This window comes from Pantherophis guttatus, chromosome 1 (assembly GCF_059756535.1).
Source record: "Pantherophis guttatus breed Tessera chromosome 1, ASM5975653v1, whole genome shotgun sequence".
NCBI lineage: Eukaryota > Metazoa > Chordata > Lepidosauria > Squamata > Colubridae > Pantherophis > Pantherophis guttatus.
In genome coordinates, this window is record NC_142063.1 from 10,644,373 (window position 1) to 10,667,884 (window position 23,512).

At 47.3% G+C, this 23,512-nt stretch overlaps 1 protein-coding gene across 2 annotated transcripts in view; it reads left to right on the forward strand.

The window, feature by feature from the left end:
• KDM4B (lysine demethylase 4B) overlaps positions 1-23,512 on the forward strand; it is a 254,704-nt gene that overhangs the window by 178,011 nt on the left and 53,181 nt on the right. For both annotated transcript variants that reach the window (XM_060691827.2, XM_087871259.1), the window contains one exon: positions 7,563-7,996. In XM_060691827.2, the coding sequence (XP_060547810.2) occupies positions 7,563-7,996 (434 nt within the window). The remainder of the gene's footprint in view (positions 1-7,562; positions 7,997-23,512) is intronic.

Here is a 23,512-nt window from a genome sequence, read left to right on the forward strand (position 1 = left end):
CTGACATTCGGGAGGCCGAGGGCTCCAGATGTTCTCCTGGGAGCCTGGCTTGGAATGCTGCCTCCTGGGTGGGCTGCCCGTTATTTACTACCTTTTGAAGCGACCTGAATCCAGCTTTATTCATGAAATTCGGGAGGTAGGTTCCATTAATCCACTACGACTGGCAATCAGAGCAGCCGTGTCAAGGCAGCCGTTGTCAAGACCAGCTTGAAGGCCAGTGCAAATTTCCATTTTTCGGGGGAAGCGGGGAGGGAGGGTGTGGTCTGTGTGCTGCCTTGCCCTGCAACAAGATGCCAACCAGACCCAGGAAAGTCAAGAACTCCGTTTGGTTTTCTGGGTGGGCTTCTGTCACCATGGAGAAATACTGGAGCATCTATTTGCCTGGAGAACGGGGCATCATAGGGCTTGGTGTGGGTGAGCATGTAGGAGTGCTTTCGATCGGGAACGTGGATGAGAAAGAAGTGAGATGGGGAGTGGGCGGCTAGATCCCCCTTGTCACTGCCGTGAAGGCATCTTAGGATACTTTTGGTTCGGAACGTGGCTTTGATGGCGGCATTTGTCTTCAAGGAACTTGCAAGAGAAGTTGACCGGAAATTAAGCGGTTATTATTTCACATCTTCTTTCCTGAGTGTTCTACTGGCAAAGCTTGTTAAGTTGTAAGTAAATTGAGGACCAGTTTGGTGTACTGGTGAAGGCACCAGGCAAGAAACCAGGAGATTGTGAGTTCTAGTTGCCCCCTTACTCAGGAAAGATGGCTGGGTGACTTGGGGCCACTCACCAGGAGACGGTGAATTCTAGTCCCACCTTAGGCATAAAAATGGGCTTGGTGTTTTTAGGCTAATTACCAGGAGATGGTAAGTTCTAGTCCCGCTTTAGGTATGAAAACCGGCTCAGTGTTTTTAGGCCAATCCCCAGGAGATGGTGAATTCTAGTCCCACCTTAGGCAGGAAAGCAGGCTGGGTGACTTTGGGCCAATCACCAGGAGACGGTGAGTTCTAGTCCCACCTTAGGCATAAAAACTGGCTTGGTGTTTGTAGGCTAATCAGGAAGCCTACAAACTTAGGCAGGAAGGCTAACTGGATGTCTTTGGCCAATCACTGGGAGACGGTGAGTTCTAGTCCCCCCCCCCCCTTAGTCAGGAAAGCCGGCTGGGTGACTTTGGGCCACTCACCAGGAGATGGTGAGTTCCAGTGCCCCCTTACTCAGGAAATATGGCTGGGTGACTTGGGGCCAATCACCAGGAGACGGTGAATTCTAGTCCCACCTTAGGCAGGAAAGCTGGCTGGGTGACTTTGGGCCACTCACCAGGAGATGGTGAATTCTAGTCCCACCTTAGGCATAAAAACTGGCTTGGTGTTTGTAGGCTAATCAGGAAGCCTACAAACTTAGGCAGGAAGGCTAACTGGATGTCTTTGGCCAATCACTGGGAGACGGTGAGTTCTAGTCCCCCCCCCCTTAGTCAGGAAAGCCGGCTGGGTGACTTTGGGCCAATCACCAAAAGATGGTGAGTTCTAGTGCCCCCTTACTCAGGAAAGCCGGCTGGGTGACTTTGGGCCAATCACCAGGAGACGGTGAATTCTAGTCCCACCTTAACCATGAAAGCTGTCTGAGTGACTTTGGGCCAATCACCAGGAGACAGTGAGCTCTAGTTCCGCCTTAGATATGAAAGCCGGCTGGGTGACTTTGGGCCAATCACCAAGAGATGGTGAGTTCTAGTCCCACTTTAGGTATGAAAGCCTTGTCGGCAACTTTAAGTCACCTCACAGGGTTGTTGTGGGGAAAATAGGAGGAGGAAAGACAATTATGTATGTTCACCGCCTTGAATTATTTATAAAAATGAAAGAAAGCAAGAAAGAAAGAAACACGTTGAATAGCTCCTCCTAATGTGATCCTCTTGTCTTTTTCTAAAAAGAACTTCAGCAATCTGGAAGCTGCCTGCTGAGTGTATGTCTGTTTGTTTGTGTGCCTGCCTGTAATCGTACTTCTCTCAGCAGCTCGGTTTTATAATCCCTTTATGGTTGCTTTCAGGCTTTGTTCCTTGCTCATTTCCTCAGGGCCCCGAGAATTAGTGTTCCCCCTTTCTCCACACTAAACTGAGGCCATGTTTTCATAAACTGCTCCTTCATTTTTAATTAGCCCTTGATTCTCCTTAAGATCTTCTGTTGGGAGTGACAAAAGCACATCTAAAAGGGAATACTAGGGGTTCTTGAAATGTGACTGTGCTCTTCAACGGCTTGTGTGCTAAAAAATTACACAAAGGAGATTTTCTCCACTTTGTGAGAGTGACTGTGCCATCAGCAGGCTCTCCTTCTACAAGGAGAATAAACAGAATAGAATAACAGAGTTGGAAGGGACCTTGGAGGTCTTCTAGTCCAACCCCCAGATCAAGCAGGGGACCCTATAAGAGCTGCGGTGGCGCAGTGGTTAGAGTGCAGTACTGCAGGCTACTTCTGCTGACTGCCGGTTGACTGCAGTTTGGCAGTTCAAGTCTCACCAGGTGTTGTGGCCCATCAGTGGCCTGTGCAGTTAGTAGCTGATTCCGACAACGAGGAGGCTGGTGTGTGGTGCTGCACCAGCAGCCTGTGCAGCTGGCACTGGAGTCGGACAATGAGGAGGCTGGAGAAAATGTGGTGCCAGAGGCAGGGATTCAGCCAGGGCCTTCAGAACCTCCAGAAGCTCCTTTAAGTGAAGAGGACGAAGAGGAGGAGCCTCTTCTCGATGCACGGGCGCACAGAGCTGCCAAAAGGCAGGAGTGGCTCCTCAGGAGGAGGTCTCCTCGAGAGTAAGGCTTGGGGCTAATTGGCCACTCCCTTAGCCTATTTAAGGAGGAATGCCGACTGAAGCAATTTGCAGGGAACAATTTAGTTCACATACCTTTGTGTCTTGTCTTGCTTATCTTATCAGCTTCCTGCAAATTGCTTCTGGGCATTCTGCCAACCACAGTAAGCTTTCAGTATTATTCTTTGAATTCTTGGCGGCTGTTAATGCAGTAAATTAACAGCCGTTGTTGTAAAAAACTGGTTTATTTAGTAAACTAAGGTTTGAACGGACTTTGTGTGTGCTGCGTTCTTTGGGGTCCGTAGCTGGGGCAGAACACCAGGCTCAAGGTTGACTCAGCCTTCCATCCTTCCGAGGTCGGTAAAATGAGGACCCAGTTTCCATTTGCGCAAGTAGCATGCATGTGAGGCTGCCATTTACCCAAATGGAGAGTGCGCACTCGCCAGCTCTTTCCACGGCCCAGTTGCAATCCCCCAGGGTTGGGGACTCCTGCCCTATACTTTATATTTCAGATAAAGTGGCTGTCCAATTTCTTCTTGAAAACCTCCCAGTATTGAAGCACCCACAACTTCTGGAGGCAAGCAGTCCCCACTGGTTAATTGTTCTCACTGTCGGCACACGAGCCACCGCCCCAGTTTAGCTCCGCCACGCATGCGTACATATCTCCTGCCAGCCAACTGGCCGTCGGGTCTCTGCCGTGCATGCCTGGGAGAGCAGGCACGTGTGGGGGGAGCATGTGCAGGGGTGGGAAACGTGCGGGGACGTGCGCACATGCATGGGGGTGGGTGGGATGTGTGCAAGGGGGCTGCGCATGCATGCATGGGGGGTGGGGTGCATGCACGGGGGCCATGCGTGCATTGCATTTTGGGGTTTCGGGTGAGTGCGCACGCATCCGTGTGCACGCACGCTTTGGCCACTCGGTCCATGAAAGGTTAGCCATCCCTGTTCTAGGTTGCTTCTCTCCTTGATGAGTTTCCATCCGTTGTTTCTTGTCTTGTTGTCTGTCTTGTTGAGAAAGAAACACAGGCATGACGCTTAGTAAAGACAGAGTCCCTCATATCCTCCCTCACCCAATTTCATCCTAAAGCATCTTTGCCTCACAAGCCTGAAAGATGAGAAAGAGACGGGCGTGACATGATCTTACGATAAGAGCTGAGTAGGGTTGGGTGACCATAGATTATCTAACCTCTGGATCGGGACTCCCTACGCACTCGTCACCTCTCGTCTGGACTATTGTAACGCTCTCTACATGGGGCTCCCCTTGGGGTACACCCGGAGGCTCCAACTGGTGCAGAATGCGGCTTCGCGGGGATTATAGGAGCAACGGGGCGCTCCCATGTGACTCCTCTCCTGCGTGAACTGCATTGGCTTCCGGTGGACTTCCGGGTGCGCTTCAAGGTGTTGGTGACCACCTTTAAAGCGCTCCATGGCTTAGGACCCGGGTACTTACGGGACTGCCTTCTGCCACCAATAGCCTCCCACCGGCCAGTTCGCTCCCACAGAGAGGGCCTCCTCAGGGTGCTGTCGGCCAGACAATGCCGGCTGGCGACCCCCAGTAGGAGAGCCTTCTCTGTGGCGGCGCCCACTCTCTGGAACAATCTACCCCCATGGATACGAGTGATCTCCGACCTCCGGACTTTTCGTCGGGCCCTAAAAACTTATTTTTTTCAGTTAGCCGGTCTGTCTTGATTTTATGGTTGGTTTTAAAATTTGATACGGATTTTAAATTGCTAAGTTTTAAATTACGGGCCAAATCTATGTAATTATTTTAATTCTATTTTTAAATGTAACTTTATGTATAAATGTTTTTATTTTGGCTGTTCACCGCCCTGAGTCCGAAAGGAGAAGGGCGGTATAGAAGTTTGAATGAATGAATGAATGAATGAATGAATGGATGGATGGATGGATGGATGGATAGATAGATAGATAGATAGATAGATAGATAGATAGATAGATAGATAGATAGATAGATAGATAGATAAATAAGCAAAGATCACTTCATCACATCAAGAGAATCCTTGGATCACCCATCTTCCTCTGTTGTATCTGTATGAGACAAGGTTTCTTGAGCTTGACAACTTTCAGATGCGTGGACTTCAACTCCAGAATTTCCCAGGGAGCCATGGGAATTCTGGGAATTGAAGTCCACAGGTCTTTAAAGCTGCCAAGATTGAAGAATCCAGGAAGGAGGTGTTGCAGGAATCTGTTACAGGTAGTCCTCCGACTTACAACAGTTCATTTAGTGACCGTTCGAACTTACAACGGCACTGGAAAGAGTGACTTATGACTTGCTTTTGATACTTAACAACCGTTGCAGCATCCCCATGTCACGCGTTCAAAATTCAGACGCTTGGAAAGTGACTCACATTATGACTATTGCAGTGTTCGGGGGTCATGTGACCTTCTGACAAGCAAAGTCGATGGGAAAGCCAGATTCACTTAACAACCGCGTTACTACCGTGTTTCCCTGAAAATAAGACCTATCCCGGAAATAAGACCTAGCATGTTTTCTCTGCGTCAGGGAAACACGGGTAACTTAACAACTGCAGTGATTGACTTAACAATGGTGGCAAGAAAGGTTGTGAAATCGGGCAAAATTCACTTCGCAAATGTCTTCCTTACCAACAGAAATTTGGGATTCAGTTGTGGCCATAACTTGAGGAGTACCTGTAGTGGATAGTTCATTTGAACTAGATCTGGTCCCCAATAGGTTCTCCTAATTCATCAGTCCACTCAGTTTTTCCAGTGTCCGAAAAGGCAGATACTTCACATGATTATAGCAATCTCCGAGATCTATTCATGCAGGGAGTATATAATTTTTCAAATAAGTCGACAGCCCACTCCTCTCTAGCCTATGCATTGCTAGACTTCAGCTTGAGAATGTGAAGGTCAATCCGAGTTATAATTTTCTTTCAACCTCTGTTTTCGGTTTTGTTCTTTCAGGGCTTTAGAAGCATAGTAACCTTCAATTATTTTGTCATTAAAAAATTAATTAAGAATAGATCACAGCTTCCGTTGAATATGAGAGAGATCAGAGATGAGGATTCAGTTTAGTGCAGAGGTTAAGGTGGTGGCTTAGAAACCAGGAGACGGACAGTTCTAATCCTGCCTTAGGTATGAATGGTGGCTGGGTGATTTTAGACCAATCACCAGGAGAAGGTGAGTTCTAGTCCCGTCTTAGGTATGAATGGTGGCTGGGTGATTTTAGGCCAATCGCCAGGAGATGGTGAGTTCTAGTCCCGCCTTAGGTGTGAAAGGTGGCTGGGTGACTTTAAGCCAATCGCCAGGAGATGGTGAGTTCTAGTCTCGCCTTAGGTAGGAATGGTGGCTGGGTGACTTTAGGTCAATCACCAGGAGATGGTGAGTTCTAGTCCCGCCTTAGGTGTGAAAAGTGGCTGGGTGACTTTAGGTCAATCGCCAGGAGATGGTGAGTTCTAGTCCCGCCTTAGGTGTGAAAGGTGGCTGGGTGACTTTAGGCCAATCGCCAGGAGATGGTGAGTTCTAGTCCCGCCTTAGGTGTGAAAGGTGGCTGGGTGACTTTAGGCCAATCGCCAGGAGATGGTGAGTTCTAGTCCCGCCTTAGGTATGAATGGTGGCTGGGTGATTTTAAGCCAATCGCCAGGAGATGGTGAGTTCTAGTCCCGCCTTAGGTGTGAAAGGTAGCTGGGTGACTTTAAGCCAATCGCCAGGAGATGGTGAGTTCTAGTCTCGCCTTAGGTATGAATGGTGGCTGGGTGACTTTAAGCCAATCGCCAGGAGATGGTGAGTTCTAGTCCCGCCTTAGGTATGAATGGTGGCTGGGTGATTTTAGGCCAATCGCCAGGAGATGGTGAGTTCTAGTCCCGCCTTAGGTATGAATGGTGGCTGGGTGACTTTAGGCCAATCGCCAGGAGATGGTGAGTTCTAGTCCCGCCTTAGGTATGAATGGTGGCTGGGTGATTTTAGGCCAATCGCCAGGAGATGGTGAGTTCTAGTCCCGCCTTAGGTGTGAAAGGTAGCTGGGTGACTTTAAGCCAATCGCCAGGAGATGGTGAGTTCTAGTCTCGCCTTAGGTATGAATGGTGGCTGGGTGACTTTAAGCCAATCGCCAGGAGATGGTGAGTTCTAGTCCCGCCTTAGGTATGAATGGTGGCTGGGTGATTTTGGGCCACCCTAACCCTTCCGTCCTTCCAAGGTTGGTAAAATGAAGACCCAGATTGTTGGGGGCCATATGCTGACTCCGTAAACCACTTAGGGCAGGCTGTAAAACACTGAATTGCACTGCTATTGCTATCACTATTTGTAACCTTCCCAGCCAGCTTCCAGCAAGCAAAGTCAATCTGGAAGAAGCCAGATTCATTTAACAACCACGGGATTCACTAAACGACTGTAGTGATCTGCTTAACGACTGGGTCAAAAAGATGGTAAAATGGGGTAAAACTCTCTTAGCAATAGCAATAGCACTTAGACTTATATTCTGCTTCACAGTACTTTACAGCCCTCTCTATGCGGTTTACAGACTCAGCATCTTGCCCCCAACAATCTGAGCCCTCATTTGACTAACCTCGGAAGGACGGACGGCTGAGTCAACCTTGAGCCGGTCAGGATCGAACTCCTGGCTGTGGGCAGAGTCAGCGTGCAATACTGCATTCTCACCACTGCGCCACCGTGGCTCTTAGCCTCTGCATTGCTTAGCCATAGAAACGGGGGTGGGGGTGGTGTCTCCATTGTGGCCGTAAGTCGAGGATTACCTCTAAAAGTCTGACCCTCGTTGAAACCCGACTCGCTTTTCTCCATCCCCGCAGGAGAATGCCGGCCGAAGGTGCGCAACCCCAAAACCAAGGGGGAAAGGAAGAAGAAGCGACAGGTGCCGTTGCACGAACTCCTTCCTCCCCTGCTCCTGCCCCAGCCATATCTGCCAAAGGATGAGAAGCTGCAGCCCTGCCCTCTGGCGGAAGAAAGGCCCGTGGAGGCCAAGCACCTGGCCGATGACAGCCAGTTCCCCATGCCTGACCTCAGTGCCCTCTCCTCCGAAAGTTTCGGCGAAGAGGACGAGTCCAAGCAACGCCCCATCATCCCCATGCTCTACGTGGTGCCCCAGTGCAAGAAGGCCCCCGCGGAGAAGAAACGCCTGACCTGCCAGGAGGTCTTTGAGCGGTTTGTGGAGCTGGACAGGAAAGACAACGACAGCGTCAAGGGAGAGAACACGGAGGGGCCTGCCGAGCCCAGTAAATTGCAGGTAAGCCCCAGTTCAAAATCCAGCCTTGTGAAAAACAGCATTGGAAGGGGCCTTGGAGGTCTTCTAATTCAACCCCGTGCTCTAGCAGCTGAAGAAGCTTCTTGGATAAGAAGGAGCCTGAGTGGCGTAGGAGGCTAATGCCTCCTACTAAGGCAGCATTTAACATCCAGCTGCCTGCAATTACTGTGAGTTCAAATCTCCCCAGGCTCAAGGTTGACTCAGCCTTCCATCCTTTCAAAGGTAGGTGAAATGAGGACCCAGTTTGTGGGGGGCAATAAGCTGACTTTGTATAAAATATACAAACGTATGAAGGCTATTGCTTAACGCATTGTAAGCCGCCCTGAGTCTCCGGAGAAGGGCGGCATATAAAAATAAATTAAAATAATAATAATAATAAAAAAGAAGCGAAACGTCTTCAAAGAAAAACCAGAAAGTCCAGCTGACTCTTGAAAAACCACCTTTGGGACATTATCAACAAATGGTTGTCCAATCTCTTCTTTAAAACTTCCAGTTTTGGAGCATCAACAAGTTCTGAAGGCTAGCCGTTCCACTGGTTAATTGTTCTCATCATCAAAAAATTTCTCCTTAGTTCCAGGTTGCCTCTCTCCTTGATTAGTTTCCATCCGTTGCTTCTTGTCCTGCCTTCAGGTGCTTTGGAGAACCGGCTGACCCCCTTTTCTTTGTGGCAGCTCCTTAGATGTTGAAAATGATAGCAGTCTTCCAATATCTAAGGGGCTGCCACAAAAAAGAGGGAGTCAACCTGTTCTCCAAAGCACCTGAGGGCAGGACAAGAAGCAACGGATGGAAACTAACCAAGGAGAGAAGCAACCTGGAAATAAGGAGGAATTTCCTGACTGTGAGAACAATTAACCAGTGGAACTGCCTGCCTCCAGAAGTTGCGAATGCTCCAACACTGGAAGTTTTTAAGAAGAGATTGGACAACCATTTGTCTGAAGTGGTATAGGGTTTCCTGCTTGAGCAGGGGGTTGGACTAGAAGACCTCCAAGGTCCCTTCCAACTCTGTTATTCTATTCTGTTAACTCAGACCTAATGGAAAGGGACCTGCTAATCTTCCTTTCTGGGTTTAATTTTTTCTGTGCATATTGGTTTTTTAATGTTTCCTTCTTTTATTAAAACTCAGAAATGAAACAAGGTTTGGCTACAGGTAGAAAAAGCCATGTATTTTTAATGCACTGTTTGAAACCATAGCATGACTGCTATCCGGTCATTGTTCCTGTTTTAGATCCCTAATGTCTTGTCTCCCTTTTCCTGTAATCTCTGGGATGTTAAGACCTCGCTGAATTTATTGCCTAGAAATTGTAACGTGGGCTCCTGTTCCGAACTGCTTCAAAGAGCTGGCTAGCTTTTTCTTCCACCCTAGTGTGTTATTCTCCTCTTCCTTTCTCTGCTCTTTTCATACTTATCTTCCCTGCCCTTAGAGCTGTAGACGAGATAAATGTAATATTTGTTGAACTTGCACTTTGCGGCTGGGCTGGCAACCGAGTAGGATGGACACACAAAGAAATGAGCTTCTCGGGCTTAGCGCTTCAGGTGCTTTGATAGCAGTTGTGGGGGGACGGGACATTATTTGGGCAGTATTTTTTGGATTTTTTAAAAAAGAATAATAATATGGAAATCTTATTGGCAGATGTCTGGTATGGATTGCATGTTTTGTCAGTCCGTGGCGTTGTATGCGGACACAGCTTTGCCTTTTCCCAGACTGTGCCATACAGTTTTCGCTTGCGGGATTCAAAAAGCCTCACTTGGCAGAGTGAAATGTTTGCAAATGAAACATTCCTCTCCCTTCCTGGTGCCTTTTTTTTCTAAGCATGCAAGAGTGCTTACAATCTTCCCATGGGTTTGCCCTTAGTGCAGCCTTCCGCCACGGGTTTTCAAATCTGTGTCTAGACTTGAACCTGTTTTGAAAGTTGGTTTTTCAGGCACTGCATTCCAACCTCATTCTTCAGAAATGCAACTTTGGACGAAGCTCCAGGTGTGACTGTTTTATGAATGCCGGACTTCCTTTTGACGCAGAGAAATTAACGGGCTTGGGTTCTCTCACTCACAGCTGGACCCTGTCCTGAGAATGCTACAGTCACCAACCAATTCAGCTGTGAGGTTTAAGAAATCGCCTTGGATGACAGGATAGGATGGATTGGTTAAAGGCTTATTTGTGATAGGGGGTGAGATAATTCTCCCCTAGTTTGTAGGCTGGGTCACTTTCCTTCTGAGATATGAAGCAAAACAGAAGAAATAAGACCAGTAAGAATGTCCGTCCATCCATCCATCCATCCATCCATCCATTTATCCATCCATTTATCCATCCATCCATCCATCCATCCATCCATCCATCCATCCATCTATCCATCCAAACATAGAAAAATGATGACCTAGTGGCCCATCAAGATTGCTCTTTGAGTTTGTTTGTTTGTTTGTATTATTATTTTTATATTGCATTATTTTTAATTTTTAGATTAGATTTAGATTTCAGTTGATGGACATGTGTTTATCCCAAGCATGTTTAAACTCCGTGATTAATGAACTTGGTTACTCCATCCATCCATCCATCCATCCATCCATCCATCCATCCATCTAAATGTAGAAAACTGATGGCAGAAAAAGATCTAATGGCCCATTGAGTCTGTTCTTTGACCTCATTTTTTGTTTTCTTTTTAATTTTTTTTATATTTTTTAATTATTATTTTTATATTTTATTTTTATTGTCAATTTTTGACAGATGATGGGCATATGTTTACTCCAAGCATGTTTAAACCCAGTTACTGATGAACTCATCCATCCATCCATCCATCTATCTATCCATCCATTCAGATTCATGTGACAATAAGATGGGGGCCATATACACCTAATAAAAACGTCATCCATTCAATTTAAATGGCCACCTAGCTTGAATTCTTCAGTGTCATCTTGAAACACACAACACACAATGATGGTTACATTCCATATCAGTGGCTACACAGGTAGTGCTCTATGCAGAAGTGTCATGGAGCCTCTCCGTTACGTGATAATCATAAAGCGGGTAGGTCACATAACCCAAGAGTCCCCAATCCACGGCCTGTTAAGAACCGGGCTGCACAGCTGGAGATGAGCTGCAGGCAAATGAAATTGCACATGTGTGAGATCTGAGCCGCGGTGGCACAGTGGTTAGAATGCAGTACTGCAGGCTACTTCTGCTGATCACCGGCTGCCAGCAGTTTGGCAGATCTCACCAGGCTCAGGGTGGACTCAGCCTTCCGTCCTTCCGAGGTCGGTAAAATGAGGACCCAGATTGTTGAGGCCAAGTTGCTGACTTTGTAAACTGCTTAGAAAGGGCTGTAAAAGCACTGTGAAAGTGGTACATAAGTCTAAGTGCTATTCCTATTGCTATCTAGGTTGCGCACTCTTCCTCTCCTCCCCCCCCCGGTTCCCCTCCCCCAAAAGGTTGGGAACCGCTGACATAACCAACCCAATTTTATGTCCTTGTTGGCAGCAGTCATTAAGCGTCTTAAGTCCATTGTTTGCTATGGCGCAGTTTTGCCAAAAAACTAAACAAACATTCACTTTTCGGTATAAAACTACGAGACAATACAAACAGTCATGTGGTCAAGTCTGGCCTTGGGACCACAGGGGAGCAACTGTCAGAACCCCCCCCTTTTTTTTTTTTTGCAATGAACCCTAACTTGGAAGAATCGTAAACCAGATTAGCTGACAATTATGGGAAAGGCAGCCTCTACGTCTCTGAAAGGCACCCAACACGGAGAGCCAGCGGACGTAAGACTTAATTTTATCACATTTAAAGTCCCTTTGCAGTGCAGTGTGATAAGAAGTTCTAACAGCTCACTAGGGCAGGTTCTTTCTCTGTGTCCTTCTCGTCCAACTCTTGTTTTTGTCTTTTTGTGTTGGCGGTCCTACTTCTATATAGCTCAGTCCCACCTGTCAGTAACTCAGTTGCCCCTACAGACACTCAGAAAGACAAGAGAGTGGCTTAGTGGTAACGTTTGTGCAATATTCCTTCTCTTGCAAGCCTTCTAAACCCCTTCATACCCACTCAAGCCTTTTCTACTCTGAAAATGTTTATGGAGATTCTCAGTCATCCAGGTCATGGTTCTCCCTAAGGTGCTTTTTTTCAAGAGGCAACTGGACTTTGTTTTTTCTTTGAAGTTGTTTCACTTCTAATCCAAGAAGCTTCTTCAGCTCTGACTGGATGGCGAGGAATGGAAGGATTTATACTCCTTGCAGACAGCTGGTCATTTGCATCCTTTTAGAGAATCATTAAGGCCACTTGGAGGTTTCTCTGTGTCATCAGGGTCACCTGAGTGGTGCAAATGGGTATGGAGCCTTCTTGGAACTGCTGAAAGGACTCTGTTGTAGACTGGAGATAAATGACGTTGTATCCCTCCCCCTCAGTTGAAAGAGGGCTCTTCAATTTTGACGGCCACTTTGACCCCTCTTTCAAACCAGCTGTCCTCTCTGTCCGAAATGTGGGCTTTGCTGTCTTCCAAAGACTGGCCTATGTCTTTCAAATGCAGATGGACCGCTGAATCTAGTCCTGATGTGTTTGTTCTTCTATGTTGTGTCATGTGTTTGTGAAGTGGTTGTTTTGTTTCCCCAATCTGCACATGGCTCATGTGCAAATTGCACATGGTGTCGGGCCTGGAAGCCATCTCATGTGCAAGTGACCAGCTGTCTGCAAGGAGTAGAAAGGAAGAAGGGAGGGGAGGGGAGGGGAGGGGAGGGGAGGAAGGAAGGAAGGAAGGAAGGAAGGAAGGAAGGAAGGAAGGAAGGAAGGAAGGAAGGAAGGAAGGAAAGTATCACATGAATTGATTGGGCTCTACAAGAGGCTTGAGATACAGTGCTGAAATTAAAAACTGATTATGAATTTACGGAGTAGAACCAGTGGCTTCTGTGATTATGAAACTGCAGTTATTGAAATAATGTCTGGAGAAGGAGGCTGGGGAAGGAAGGAAGGAGAAGGAAGGAAGGAAGGAAGGAAAAGAAAGAAAGAAAAGAAAGAAAGAGAAAGAAAGAAAGAAAGAAAGAAAGAAAGAAAGAAAGAAAGAAAGAAAGAAAGAAAGAAAGAAAGAAAGAAAGAAAGAAAGAAAGAAAGAAAGACGGGACGGGACGGGACGGGACGGGACGACACCTGATCTCCTTCCCACAGTATCTTTAGGCCAAGCATTGGACAGAGAGATCAAACATGCAAAACTGTGGAAAGAGTATAACTTGTGTCAGAGTTTAATAGCCACAATGTTAGAATATAACTAAATCTTAAGACTTCAGGCATAATAACCAGATGACCTATGATAACAAAGGACTTGCTTGTCCAAGAAGAGAGCAGTTATGAAGGTCAGTGGAACAAGAGACACTAAAACAAGAAACCCAGACAGGTCAACCCAACCCAACCCAACCCTCCGCCTTCCAAAATTCTTGTTGTATGTCCTGTGTTTCTCTGTGTCGCCAGCTGCACACTGTCTTCTTAGCCCTAGTAAAGTCCATCTACACCGGTGCTGTTCAGCCTTAGCAACATTCACCTGAACATTGCAGCATGCCGGCTGAGGAAGTCTTGTTAATTTATGGCCTTCAAACATTCTTAACTTTACAAAAGAATATTTATAGCTCATGTTTGAACTCTGTGGGGTCCGTGATGCTCCCTGAGCTTGGTGGTTTTCTTGCAGACATTTCATGACCAAACTAGGTTGCATCATCAGTGTGGTAGTAGCACTGACGATGTTCCCTAGTCCCATCTGCTGATGGTGTTACAAGTAGTCCTTGATTTACGACCACAATTGAACTCAAAATTTTCATTCCTAAGCGAGACAATTGTTAAAAGAGTTTCGCCCAATTTTATGATCTTTCTTGCTATATTTGTTAAATAACTCACTTAAGTTGTTAAGTTAATGACATCTTTGTTAAGTGACTCCAGCTTCCGCATCGACTTTGCTTGTCACTAGGTCGCAAAAGGGAATCGCACGATCCCTGGACACTGCAACTGTCATAAATACAGGTAGTCCTCAACATATGACCACGATTGAGCGCAAACTTTCCGTTGCTAAGCAAGACAGTTGTTAAGTGAGTTTTGCCCCATTTTAGGACCTTTCTTGCCACAGTTGTTCAAGTGAATCACTGCACTTGTAAAGTTAATGACACGGTTGTTAAGTGAATCTGGCTTGCCCTTGGCTTGTCAGAAGGTCGCAAAAGGGGAAGATTCTGCGACACGGCAACCGTCATAGATATGAGTCAGTTGCCAAGCATCTGAAATTTGATCACGTGACCACGGGGACGCTGCAACGGTCGTAAGTGTGAAAAACTGTGATAACTTTCAGTGCCGTTGTAACTTCAAAGAGTCCAAGTCTTTGGTTTTGATTTTAACTTTTTATGTTTTACGCCACCCAAATTACCCTATGGTAAGATGGGCAGTCAATAAATTTTATCAGCAAATAAATTTGATAAATTAACAAATAAGAGCCTTGGTAGCACAGTGGTCTAAAGCACCCTGTTATTAACACAGCTGCCTGCAATTACTGCAGGTTCGAATCTCCCCAGGCTCAAGGTCGACTCAGCCTTCCATCCTTTCTAAGGTAGGTTAAATGAGGACCCAGTTTGTGGGGGCAATAAGCTGACTTTGTATGAATATACAAAAGGATGAAGGCTATTGCTTAACGCATTGTAAGCCGCCCTGAGTCTCTGGAGAAGGACAGCATATAAATCAAATTAAAAAAAAAAAAAAAAAGGGCTACCTGTCAACCCTGAAGCTGGCCTGGCCGAGGCCATTTTCTGGGCTTCAGTGTTGCCACACTAGAGCTGAGGGAGAGGGAGGGGGGGAATAGAGAGAGATGGGGTTCGTAGCCAAAACAAAACACTTTCTCCTGGGAACCAAGGACATTCCCACAGGTGGCCAGAGAGAGGAGTGAAGCTACCAGGCAACTGGAAGACATAATGATTGGACCATGTGACTGTTTGGGGAAGGGGGAAAACTTTTAATTAGGTGAATACCGCGGGAACTGCTAGAGTCGGTTTTCACCAGTCTGTGCCAATGTGATATAGCCCATAAAACAGTTCTTTGAGGAATCTACCTGCCTCGAAGTTCTATTTGCTATAGGTGTATTCCTTGGAACCCTGACACTACCTGTACTTAGTTGGCTCATGAAACCCGTGCAAGAAACCTACCAAGCTCCGAGAACACCAAGGACCCCACCGTTATCACCTTCGCCGAGGCCGAGCAACCACTGGTCTAGACTCACGTTAAGGGTTCCGTCTCAAGTTGTGTTGCGCGTTGGGCCGGCCGGTGATCGGGGCAGGGGTCTCCCGCCCTGCGGCTCGGCTACGGGAAAAACTCTTGTGTCACGTTTCGGCGTTAAGTAATCCACCTTCCCCTGTTACAGGCTGTCCTACGCTTGGACGATATCACCCTGTGGAGGATCCCTAAAAGGGAGAGGCGGGAGTTATTCAAGCGCGTTCGCGGCAAGCCGGCGAGGTACGCGGCGGCCCTGTTCAGCCGGATGGTCCCCCCAGATGAGCTGCGGAGGTGGCGAAGTGCCGTTAGCTATTGCGGGGGCAGAGGGAAGTGCGCCCTGCCCCACAACCTGGTGTCCCGCTTGCGGCACCTCTTGTACAGGCAGTACTCGGACATAATAGCGGCTGACTGGAGAAAAATCCGGTTGAAAATCAACAAGATCCTGGGGGCTTGATGTGGGATCCCGGCCTTTGCTGCTGCACAGCTCTCCCGTAGGGATGTTGTTGTTTCTGGCAGGCTGGGTCAGAAACCCTCCAAAAGACGAGACTGTGGCGACGTGTTGAAGTGCTCTGGGCCAAAACTGGACTCTTTTGTGTGTCTGTGGTTGTGCTGCTGGCCGGTAATGGGCACAGCAGGCGCCACCTGTTCCCTTGTCTGGCTGTGAAAAGTTGGGCCTTGCCACCCAGCAATAAATGTCTTTTTTTTTTACTCATTGTCTTCTGACTGGTGTGATCCCTTCTTTATTTGCTCTTTTGATCTCCAAAAAGGTTTCTTTTTGTGCCCGTGGCGGACGCTCTGTGTACCTTTGAGGAGAGACCCGCGGCTGAATTTTGGGAATGATTGCATTAGGTGCGGGCTGCTTGGCACAAAGGCATGGGAGGCCCTTTTGGAAGACGAGAAATAGATTCCTCAAAGCCCTCTTGTCTTTGCTGCCCCGTAGAGATCTCTTTCGTCTGTGCCTCTTGGTGTTCCAGGATCCACCCTCAAATCGTATCAAAAAAGGAACAGGATTTTATCAGACTAGCAATAGGCAGTAGCACTTAGATTTATATACCGCTTCACAGTGCTTTCCCGCCCTCTCTAAGCAGTTTACACAAGCAGCCTATTGCCCTTAACAGTCTGGGTCCTCAGTTTACCCACCTCGGAAGGATGGAAGGCTGAGTCAACCTCGAGCCGATCAAAATCGAACTCCTGGCAGTCAGCAAAGTTAGCTTGCAATACTGCCTTCTGACCACTGCGCCACCATGGCTCGTAATCATGCCACTAAAAGCAGCAGAAAAAAGGTGATGGATTAGATAGACGTTTGGGCTAGGTTAGGCTTAATTTTGCAGAATGCAGGTAGTCCTTGACTTTAAACCATTCATTTAGTGACGGTTCAGAGTTACAGCGGCATTGAAAAAAGGGACTTATGACCGATTTTCACACTTGTAACTGTTTCAGCATCCCATGGTCACGTGATCAAGCCATTAAGCCAGCGGTATCAAAATCGGGCTGGATCCAGTCCGCAGAGTGCTTAGATCTGGCCCACAGGGCCGCCCTGGAAACAGTGAAGGACTGGCCCGCAATGCTTCTGCCAGCGAAAATGGAGCTCGGGAGGGCCGCGGGCAGCCCTTCCGAGCTCCGTTTTCACTGGCAGAGGGCTGCAGGACACTGTCGCAGCTGAAAACAGAGCTCGAGAGCCCGTTTTTGCTGGCAGAGCACTTGGGCCACCGCAGGTGCCCCCAATACGAGTGACGTTGAGCTGGCCATGCCCAACCTTGGACACACACACACACACACACACACACACACACACACACACACACACACACACACACAGCCTCCCCAAGGTCAAAGACAACCCTGATGCGGCCCTCAATGAAATTGAATTTGACACCCCTGGGTTAAGCAAATCTGACATCCCCGTTGACTTCCCTTGTCAGAAGGTCACAACAGGATCACATGACCCCGGGACACTGCGACCGTCATAAATATAATCCCACTTGCCAAAAGTCCAGCTTTTGATCACCTGACCATGGGGATGCTGTAGTGGTTATAACAGTCACAACAAGTCACCTTTTTCAGTGCCGTTGTAGCTTCGAACGGTCGACCTATAAGTTATAAGTCGAGGACCACCTGTATAGACTCTAAATTACTAAATAAAAAAAAAAAACAACCCTGCCTCATGAAGCAGGCAGAATTCTTCCTTCAGTAATCTGTGCAAGAGCTCAGAGTAGTCGGCCACAGGATGTAGCTCAGGGGTGTCCAACTTTGGCAAATTTAAGGCTTGTGGACTTCAACTCCCAGAATTCCCCAGCCAGCATGGCTGCCTGTTCCTATGGAATTCTGGGAGTTGAAGTCCACAAGCCTTAAAATTAGAATTTTAGAATTCTAAAATTAGAATTCTGGAAGAATCCTATGGAATTCCCATAGAATTCTGGGAGTGGAAGTCCACCAGGTATTAAAAGTGCCCAAAGGTTGGATATCCCCAGGGCAGTTAAACTACGTTTGAAAATTACCATGTTTAACTACCATGTGTGGGTAAACTCCCTTTTAACTCCCTTTAAACTACCTTGCTCAAGACATCACGAAAGCAACTGAGAGGAAACAGAGCATGAAGAGCCATCGCAAATGGGACCGGACAACGTGGTTGTGCAGAGGCATTTCAGAGCTGTCCCAGTTTGTAGGTCTGTTCCTCGCACCCTGAATGAACAAATACAGGTAGTCCTCGACTTAAAACAGCTCATTTAGTGACTGTTTTAAATTACAATGGCACCGAAAAAAGGGACTTATAACCACTTTTCACACTTATGACCATTGCAGCATCCCCATAATCATGTGATGAAAATTCAGATGCTTGGCAGTTGGTTCCTATTTATGACAGTCGCAGTGTCTCAGATGGTCACGTGATCCCCTTTTCTGACCTCCTGACAAGCAAAGTCAACGGGGAAACCAGATTCACTTAACAACCAGGTGACTAACTTATCAACTTCAGTGATTCAGTTAACAACCGGGACCACAAAGGTCGTAAAATGGGGCCAAACTCACTCAACAATTGTTTCACTTAGCCACAGAAATTTTGGGTTCAATTGTGGTCGTAAGCCGAGGGCTACCTGTACCGAAATGTTCATTCCTAGGATCTGAAGTTTTCTTTCATAAATTGATGTTGTTCTCCCAAAGAGGTGATGAGATAACATGGCATGCCAAAATTCATGACAAGCCAGGTGTCAACTCACAAAGCATCCCTGGCCTGCTTTCGAGTTGCCATAGGCACGGGGGGATGGGAAACCGACGAAGCAGCACAGCAGCCAAAAACAGAAGTACATTCCAGACATATCTCTCTCAAGGCTGTCTCCCAGGGTTACCCACAGCAGCCGGAGCGGAGTGATCTCTACAGTCTGCGAAATTGCTCCGTTGGAGAATGTGATTGATGACACACCTTGAGGGGAGGGGGGAAACAGGGTCATGATTGGGGCGTAAATTACATGGGGTCATGCCAACATGAAGATACTCATAAATAACTGGATTTCTTTTGAAGCTTGGCTCGAGGCTCATGATTTAATTAGGGCATCTGTCGGAACCCTGACACCAGGATTTGGCCAGCATTATCTCAAGGGGCAAGTGGAATTAAGCTTTCTTGACATTCTCACATACGCAAAAGGAAAAACGGTTTGCAGGAAATACAGGTAGTTCTCACCTTACGACCACAATTGAGTTTTGCCCCATTTTCTTGCCACAATTGTTAAGTGAATCACTGCAGTTGTTATGTGAGTCACATGGTTGTTAAGTAAATCTGAATTTCTCATTGACTTGGCTTGTCAGAAAGTTACAAAAGGTTGTTCCCAGGATACTGCAACAGTGGTGGGTTCTTCCCGGTTTGGTCCGGTTCGGCCGAGCCTGTAGCGGTGACGATATGACCTCACCGAACCGGTTCTCCCCCCCCGCCCTCCCTCCCACATTATTCTTACCTTTTATTTGGTCCCACCCCCAATCTATTGCTGCCTCCTGAGTCCCAGCTGATGACTAGAGGGAAAAAAACTGTTTAAACTCTTGCCTGGGGGCTTCAAAGGGCCGTCCTACAGCTGATCAGTGTTAAAAGCAAACAAAGGAGTCAGGTCGTAAGTGCGAGGACTGGTCGTAAGTGCGAGGACCTTCCAGAAATGACTGACCAGCTAGCCACGCCCACCCAGTCACATGACCTCCAAGCCACACCCACAAAATAAGCCACGCGCACAGAACCAGTAGTAAAAAAATTTAGAACCCACCCCTGTACTGCAACCGCCATAAATATGAGTCAGTTGCCAAAGTATCTGAATTTTGATCATGTGACCGCAGAGAGACTGCAACGGTTGTTAAGTGTGAAAAACAATCTTAAGTAAAATTTTTCAAAGCTGTTATAACTTTCAGCGATCACTGAACGAACTGTCGTAAATGGAGGACTACCTGTATATCTCAAGCCTGGTGGTAATGTGCAGATTTAATTTAAGTTATATACCATCAAGGTTCCAAGAACGATGTATGCTTACTAAGAGAGTGATTGACACTAGTTTTCGAGTAAACAATAAAAGGAGGAAAAATATATACTGTGTTTCTCCTAAAACACAATCCACCACAATAATATGCCCAACTCTAATTTTGGGGGGATGGACCAAATATTACCCGTACCCTGAAAATAAGCCCGGGGCAGAGGTGGGTTTCAGCAGATTCTGACCAGTTCTGGAGAACTGGTAGTGGAAATTTTGAATAGTTCGGAGAACCGGTAAACACCACCTCTGGCTGGCCCTGCCCCCATCTATTCTCTGCCTCCCGAGTCCCAGCTGATTGGGAGGAAATGGGGATTTTGCAGTAACCTTCCCCTGGAGTGGAGAGGGAATGGAGATTTTACAGTATCCTTCCCTGCCACGCCCGCCATGCCATGCCACGCCACACCACACCCACCAAGCCACGCCCACAGAACTGGTAGTAAAATTTTTTGAAACCCACCACTGGCTAGGGGTGATGGGCATGGCCAGCACGAGTGGCGGCGCGGGGGGGAACAACTGTCCGGCTGCAGCCCGCTGGCCCCTTGGGGCAGTGCAAATACCGCTTTTGCCCTTCTCTTTCTGGGTGCAGTGCTTCTGCTTGTTGGGCCGCTTCCCCAAAGCCGGCAGCTTCGCGGCCAGCTGTTTTGCTTTTTCCCTCTTTTTGGGAGGCTCATGGGAGGCTTTTTGGCTCACAGGAGGTAAATGGGGAGGGGGATTTTCCTGCCTGCCGTCCTTCCCCTCAGTCTGTGCTGAGTTTGAGGAATGGATGACAGGAAGGAAAATCCCCCTCCCCATTTTCCTCCCGTTCGCCAAAAAGCCTCCATTCTATAAACCTTCAGCGTTCAGAATGAAGACGACGGTGTGTCCACAGCGCACCGAGTCTGGCCTGCTGCACCTCAAAAAAAAGTAAGACGGCCTCAGAAATAACCCCAAGTGCTTATTTTCAAGTCTAAAAGAAAAGAAGACTCGGTCTTATTTTCTGAAAAACATGGTCTTTCTCTGGATACAAGTGGGAAGAAATCTTGCTGAGTTTTTTGGGGGAAGAATTCTGCAAAATAATGAAAATAATAACATCGACATTTCTCTGGTACAAAATTGGGCACTTTAGAAAATGCCGAATATTGTACGTTCGCTGCTCTAACAATACTGCATCATTATTGCTAGGCAACCCTTCCTTTTGCTCTCTGACAAAGCATTTCTCACCTAAATGGTTGCATGACTTTACACAGAGATGTCTCGCGCTATATATATATATATTTATATATATGTGAGCAGGTAGGTGTGTCATGGCTGAGCATTTGTCAATTTGCCCTGAAAACAACTCAGGATTTATAAGATGCCAAAAGAGGAAACAAAGAGATGCCGGGATTTGAACTGGAATCGGTGGGACCAGAAGCCTGGAAAACAAAAAGCCTATTTCAATCGTGTCTTTGAATGGAAATTTTAACATGCTCTCATAAAAGAGTGGTTCCAGTGGTGGGATTCAGCCGGTTTGGGCGAATCAGTAGTTAAATTGCTGGCTGCCCCTGCCCCTTCCAGGAGTCCCCCTGCGGCCCATTTTCCCTCCCAGGAGGCTGCAGGGAAGCCTACTAGGTTCAAAACGGGGCGTGGCGTGGCGTGGCGATGCATCCCCCTCCCACGGCCCGTTTTTGCTCCCAGGGGGGTGCAGGTAGCCAAGTTAAATTATTTGAATCTCACCACTGGATGGTTCCATGCCTTCATCCACACCGGGTTTACTACAGGTAGTCCTTGATTTACGACGACAATTGAGCTCAAAATTTCTGTTGCTGAGCGAGACAGTTTGTTAAGTGAATTTTGCCCCCATTTTATTTCCCCTTTCTTGCCACAGTTGTTAAGTGAATCACTGCAGCTGCACTTAACGGTTGTTAAGTGAATTTGGCTTGCCCATTGACTTTGTCCACAGGCTGCAAAAGGTGACCACATGAGCCCCTTGCCCAAAGTGTCTGAAGTTTGATCATGTGACCTTGGGGATGCTCCAGTGGTTGTAAGTGTGAAAAGCAAACATTAGTCAATTTTTATTGTCGTTCTAACGTCAAACGGTCACTAAACGAAAAATTGTAAATCAAGGACTGTCTGTAGATCATTGGGGAAAGGAAGGTGTGGCCTGTCCATTGCCTTAGATCAGGGCTGTCCAACCTTGGCAGCTTTAAGACCTGAGGACTTCAATTCCCAGAATTCCCCACACTCCAAATATTATCATTTGATGGGAGCTAGGAAGCGTCCCCTGCCCTATGGAACGCCTTGCCCCATGAAGTTCAGCGGGACTCCACCCTTTTAGCCTTCTTTAAAGCTGGCCCTAACAGCCTAGTCAACAAACTAGCAGACGTCTCACGACCCAACTAGGTAACATCATCAGTGTTGGAGAGGAGTGGAGTTTGCTCTCTGTTTACGTACTAGTGGCTTGCCCTGTCAGTATTGGTGGGAGTGTGGTTTTCTTCCTGCTAGTTTCTTGATTAGATGATGATGATGATGATGATGATGATGATGATTAATTTAATTTGTATACCGCCCTTCTCCCAGAAGGGACTCAGGGCGGTGAACAGCCAAAATTAAAAAAACATACAGATACAAAAGTTAAGATAATTAAAAAAGAATTAAATCACTAGCTTCCCAATTTAAAACCCCCAAATCCATAAAATTTAAAATCCCAATTAAAAACCATTCAGGCTAGGTCGGCTTGATGGAATAAAAACGTCTTCGGGGCTTTACGGAAGGTCCGGAGGTCCGGGATCAATCATATTCCAGGAGGCAGCTCATTCCACAGGGCGGGTGCCCCCACAGAGAAGGCTCTCCCCCTGGGGGCCGCCAGCCGACATTGCCTGACTGACGGCACCCTGAGGAGGCCCTCTCTGTGAGAGCGTATTGGCCGGTGGGAGGTTAACGGTAGCAGCAGGCGGTCTCGCAAATACCCTGGCCCTAAGCCATGGAGCGCTTTAAAGATGAGAATCAACACCTTAAAGCGCACCCGGAAGACCACCGGGAGCCAATGCAGCTCGCGCAGGAGAGGTGTTACGTGGGAGCGCCACGTCGCTCCCATCACTACCCGCGCGGCCGCATTCTGGACTAGTTGGAGCCTCCGGGTGCTCCTCAAGGGGAGCCCCATGCAGAGAGCGTTGCAGTAGTCCAGGCGTGACGTGACCAGGGCATGAGTGACTGTGCAAAAGGAGTCCCGATCCAGAAAGGGGCGCAACTGGCGTATCAGGCAAACAGATGTGGACAATATTTGGCGGAAGGGACTAGAAACATGCTTACCTTATCTAATCTGGTGGGACAGGTAGATGTTCTTAGGGAAAGGCAAGTCCTCGACTTACAACAGTTCATTTAGTGACCATTCAAAGTTACAAGAGCACTGCAAAAAGTGATTTAGGACCATTTTTCACACTTAACGACCGTTGCAGCATCCCCCTGGTCACGTGATCCAAATTCAGACGCTTGGCAAACTGGTTCATTCTTATGACCGTTGTGCCCTGTCCCGAGGTCACATGATCCCCTTTTGCATCCTTCTCACAAGCCAAGTCAATGGGGAAATCCAGATTCACTTAACAACCGCATTACTAATTTAACAAAGGCAACAATTCACTTTACAACCGTGGCAAGAAAGATCGTAAAATGGGGCAAAACTCACTTAACAAACACTCCACTTAGCAACCTCAACGTTGGGCTCAATTGCGGTCGTAACTTGAGGATTACCTGTATTGGGTGTCAGGAAATAAAAATCTGGATTCAAATACATCTCATTGTGACAACTCTGGGGCTTGGTCC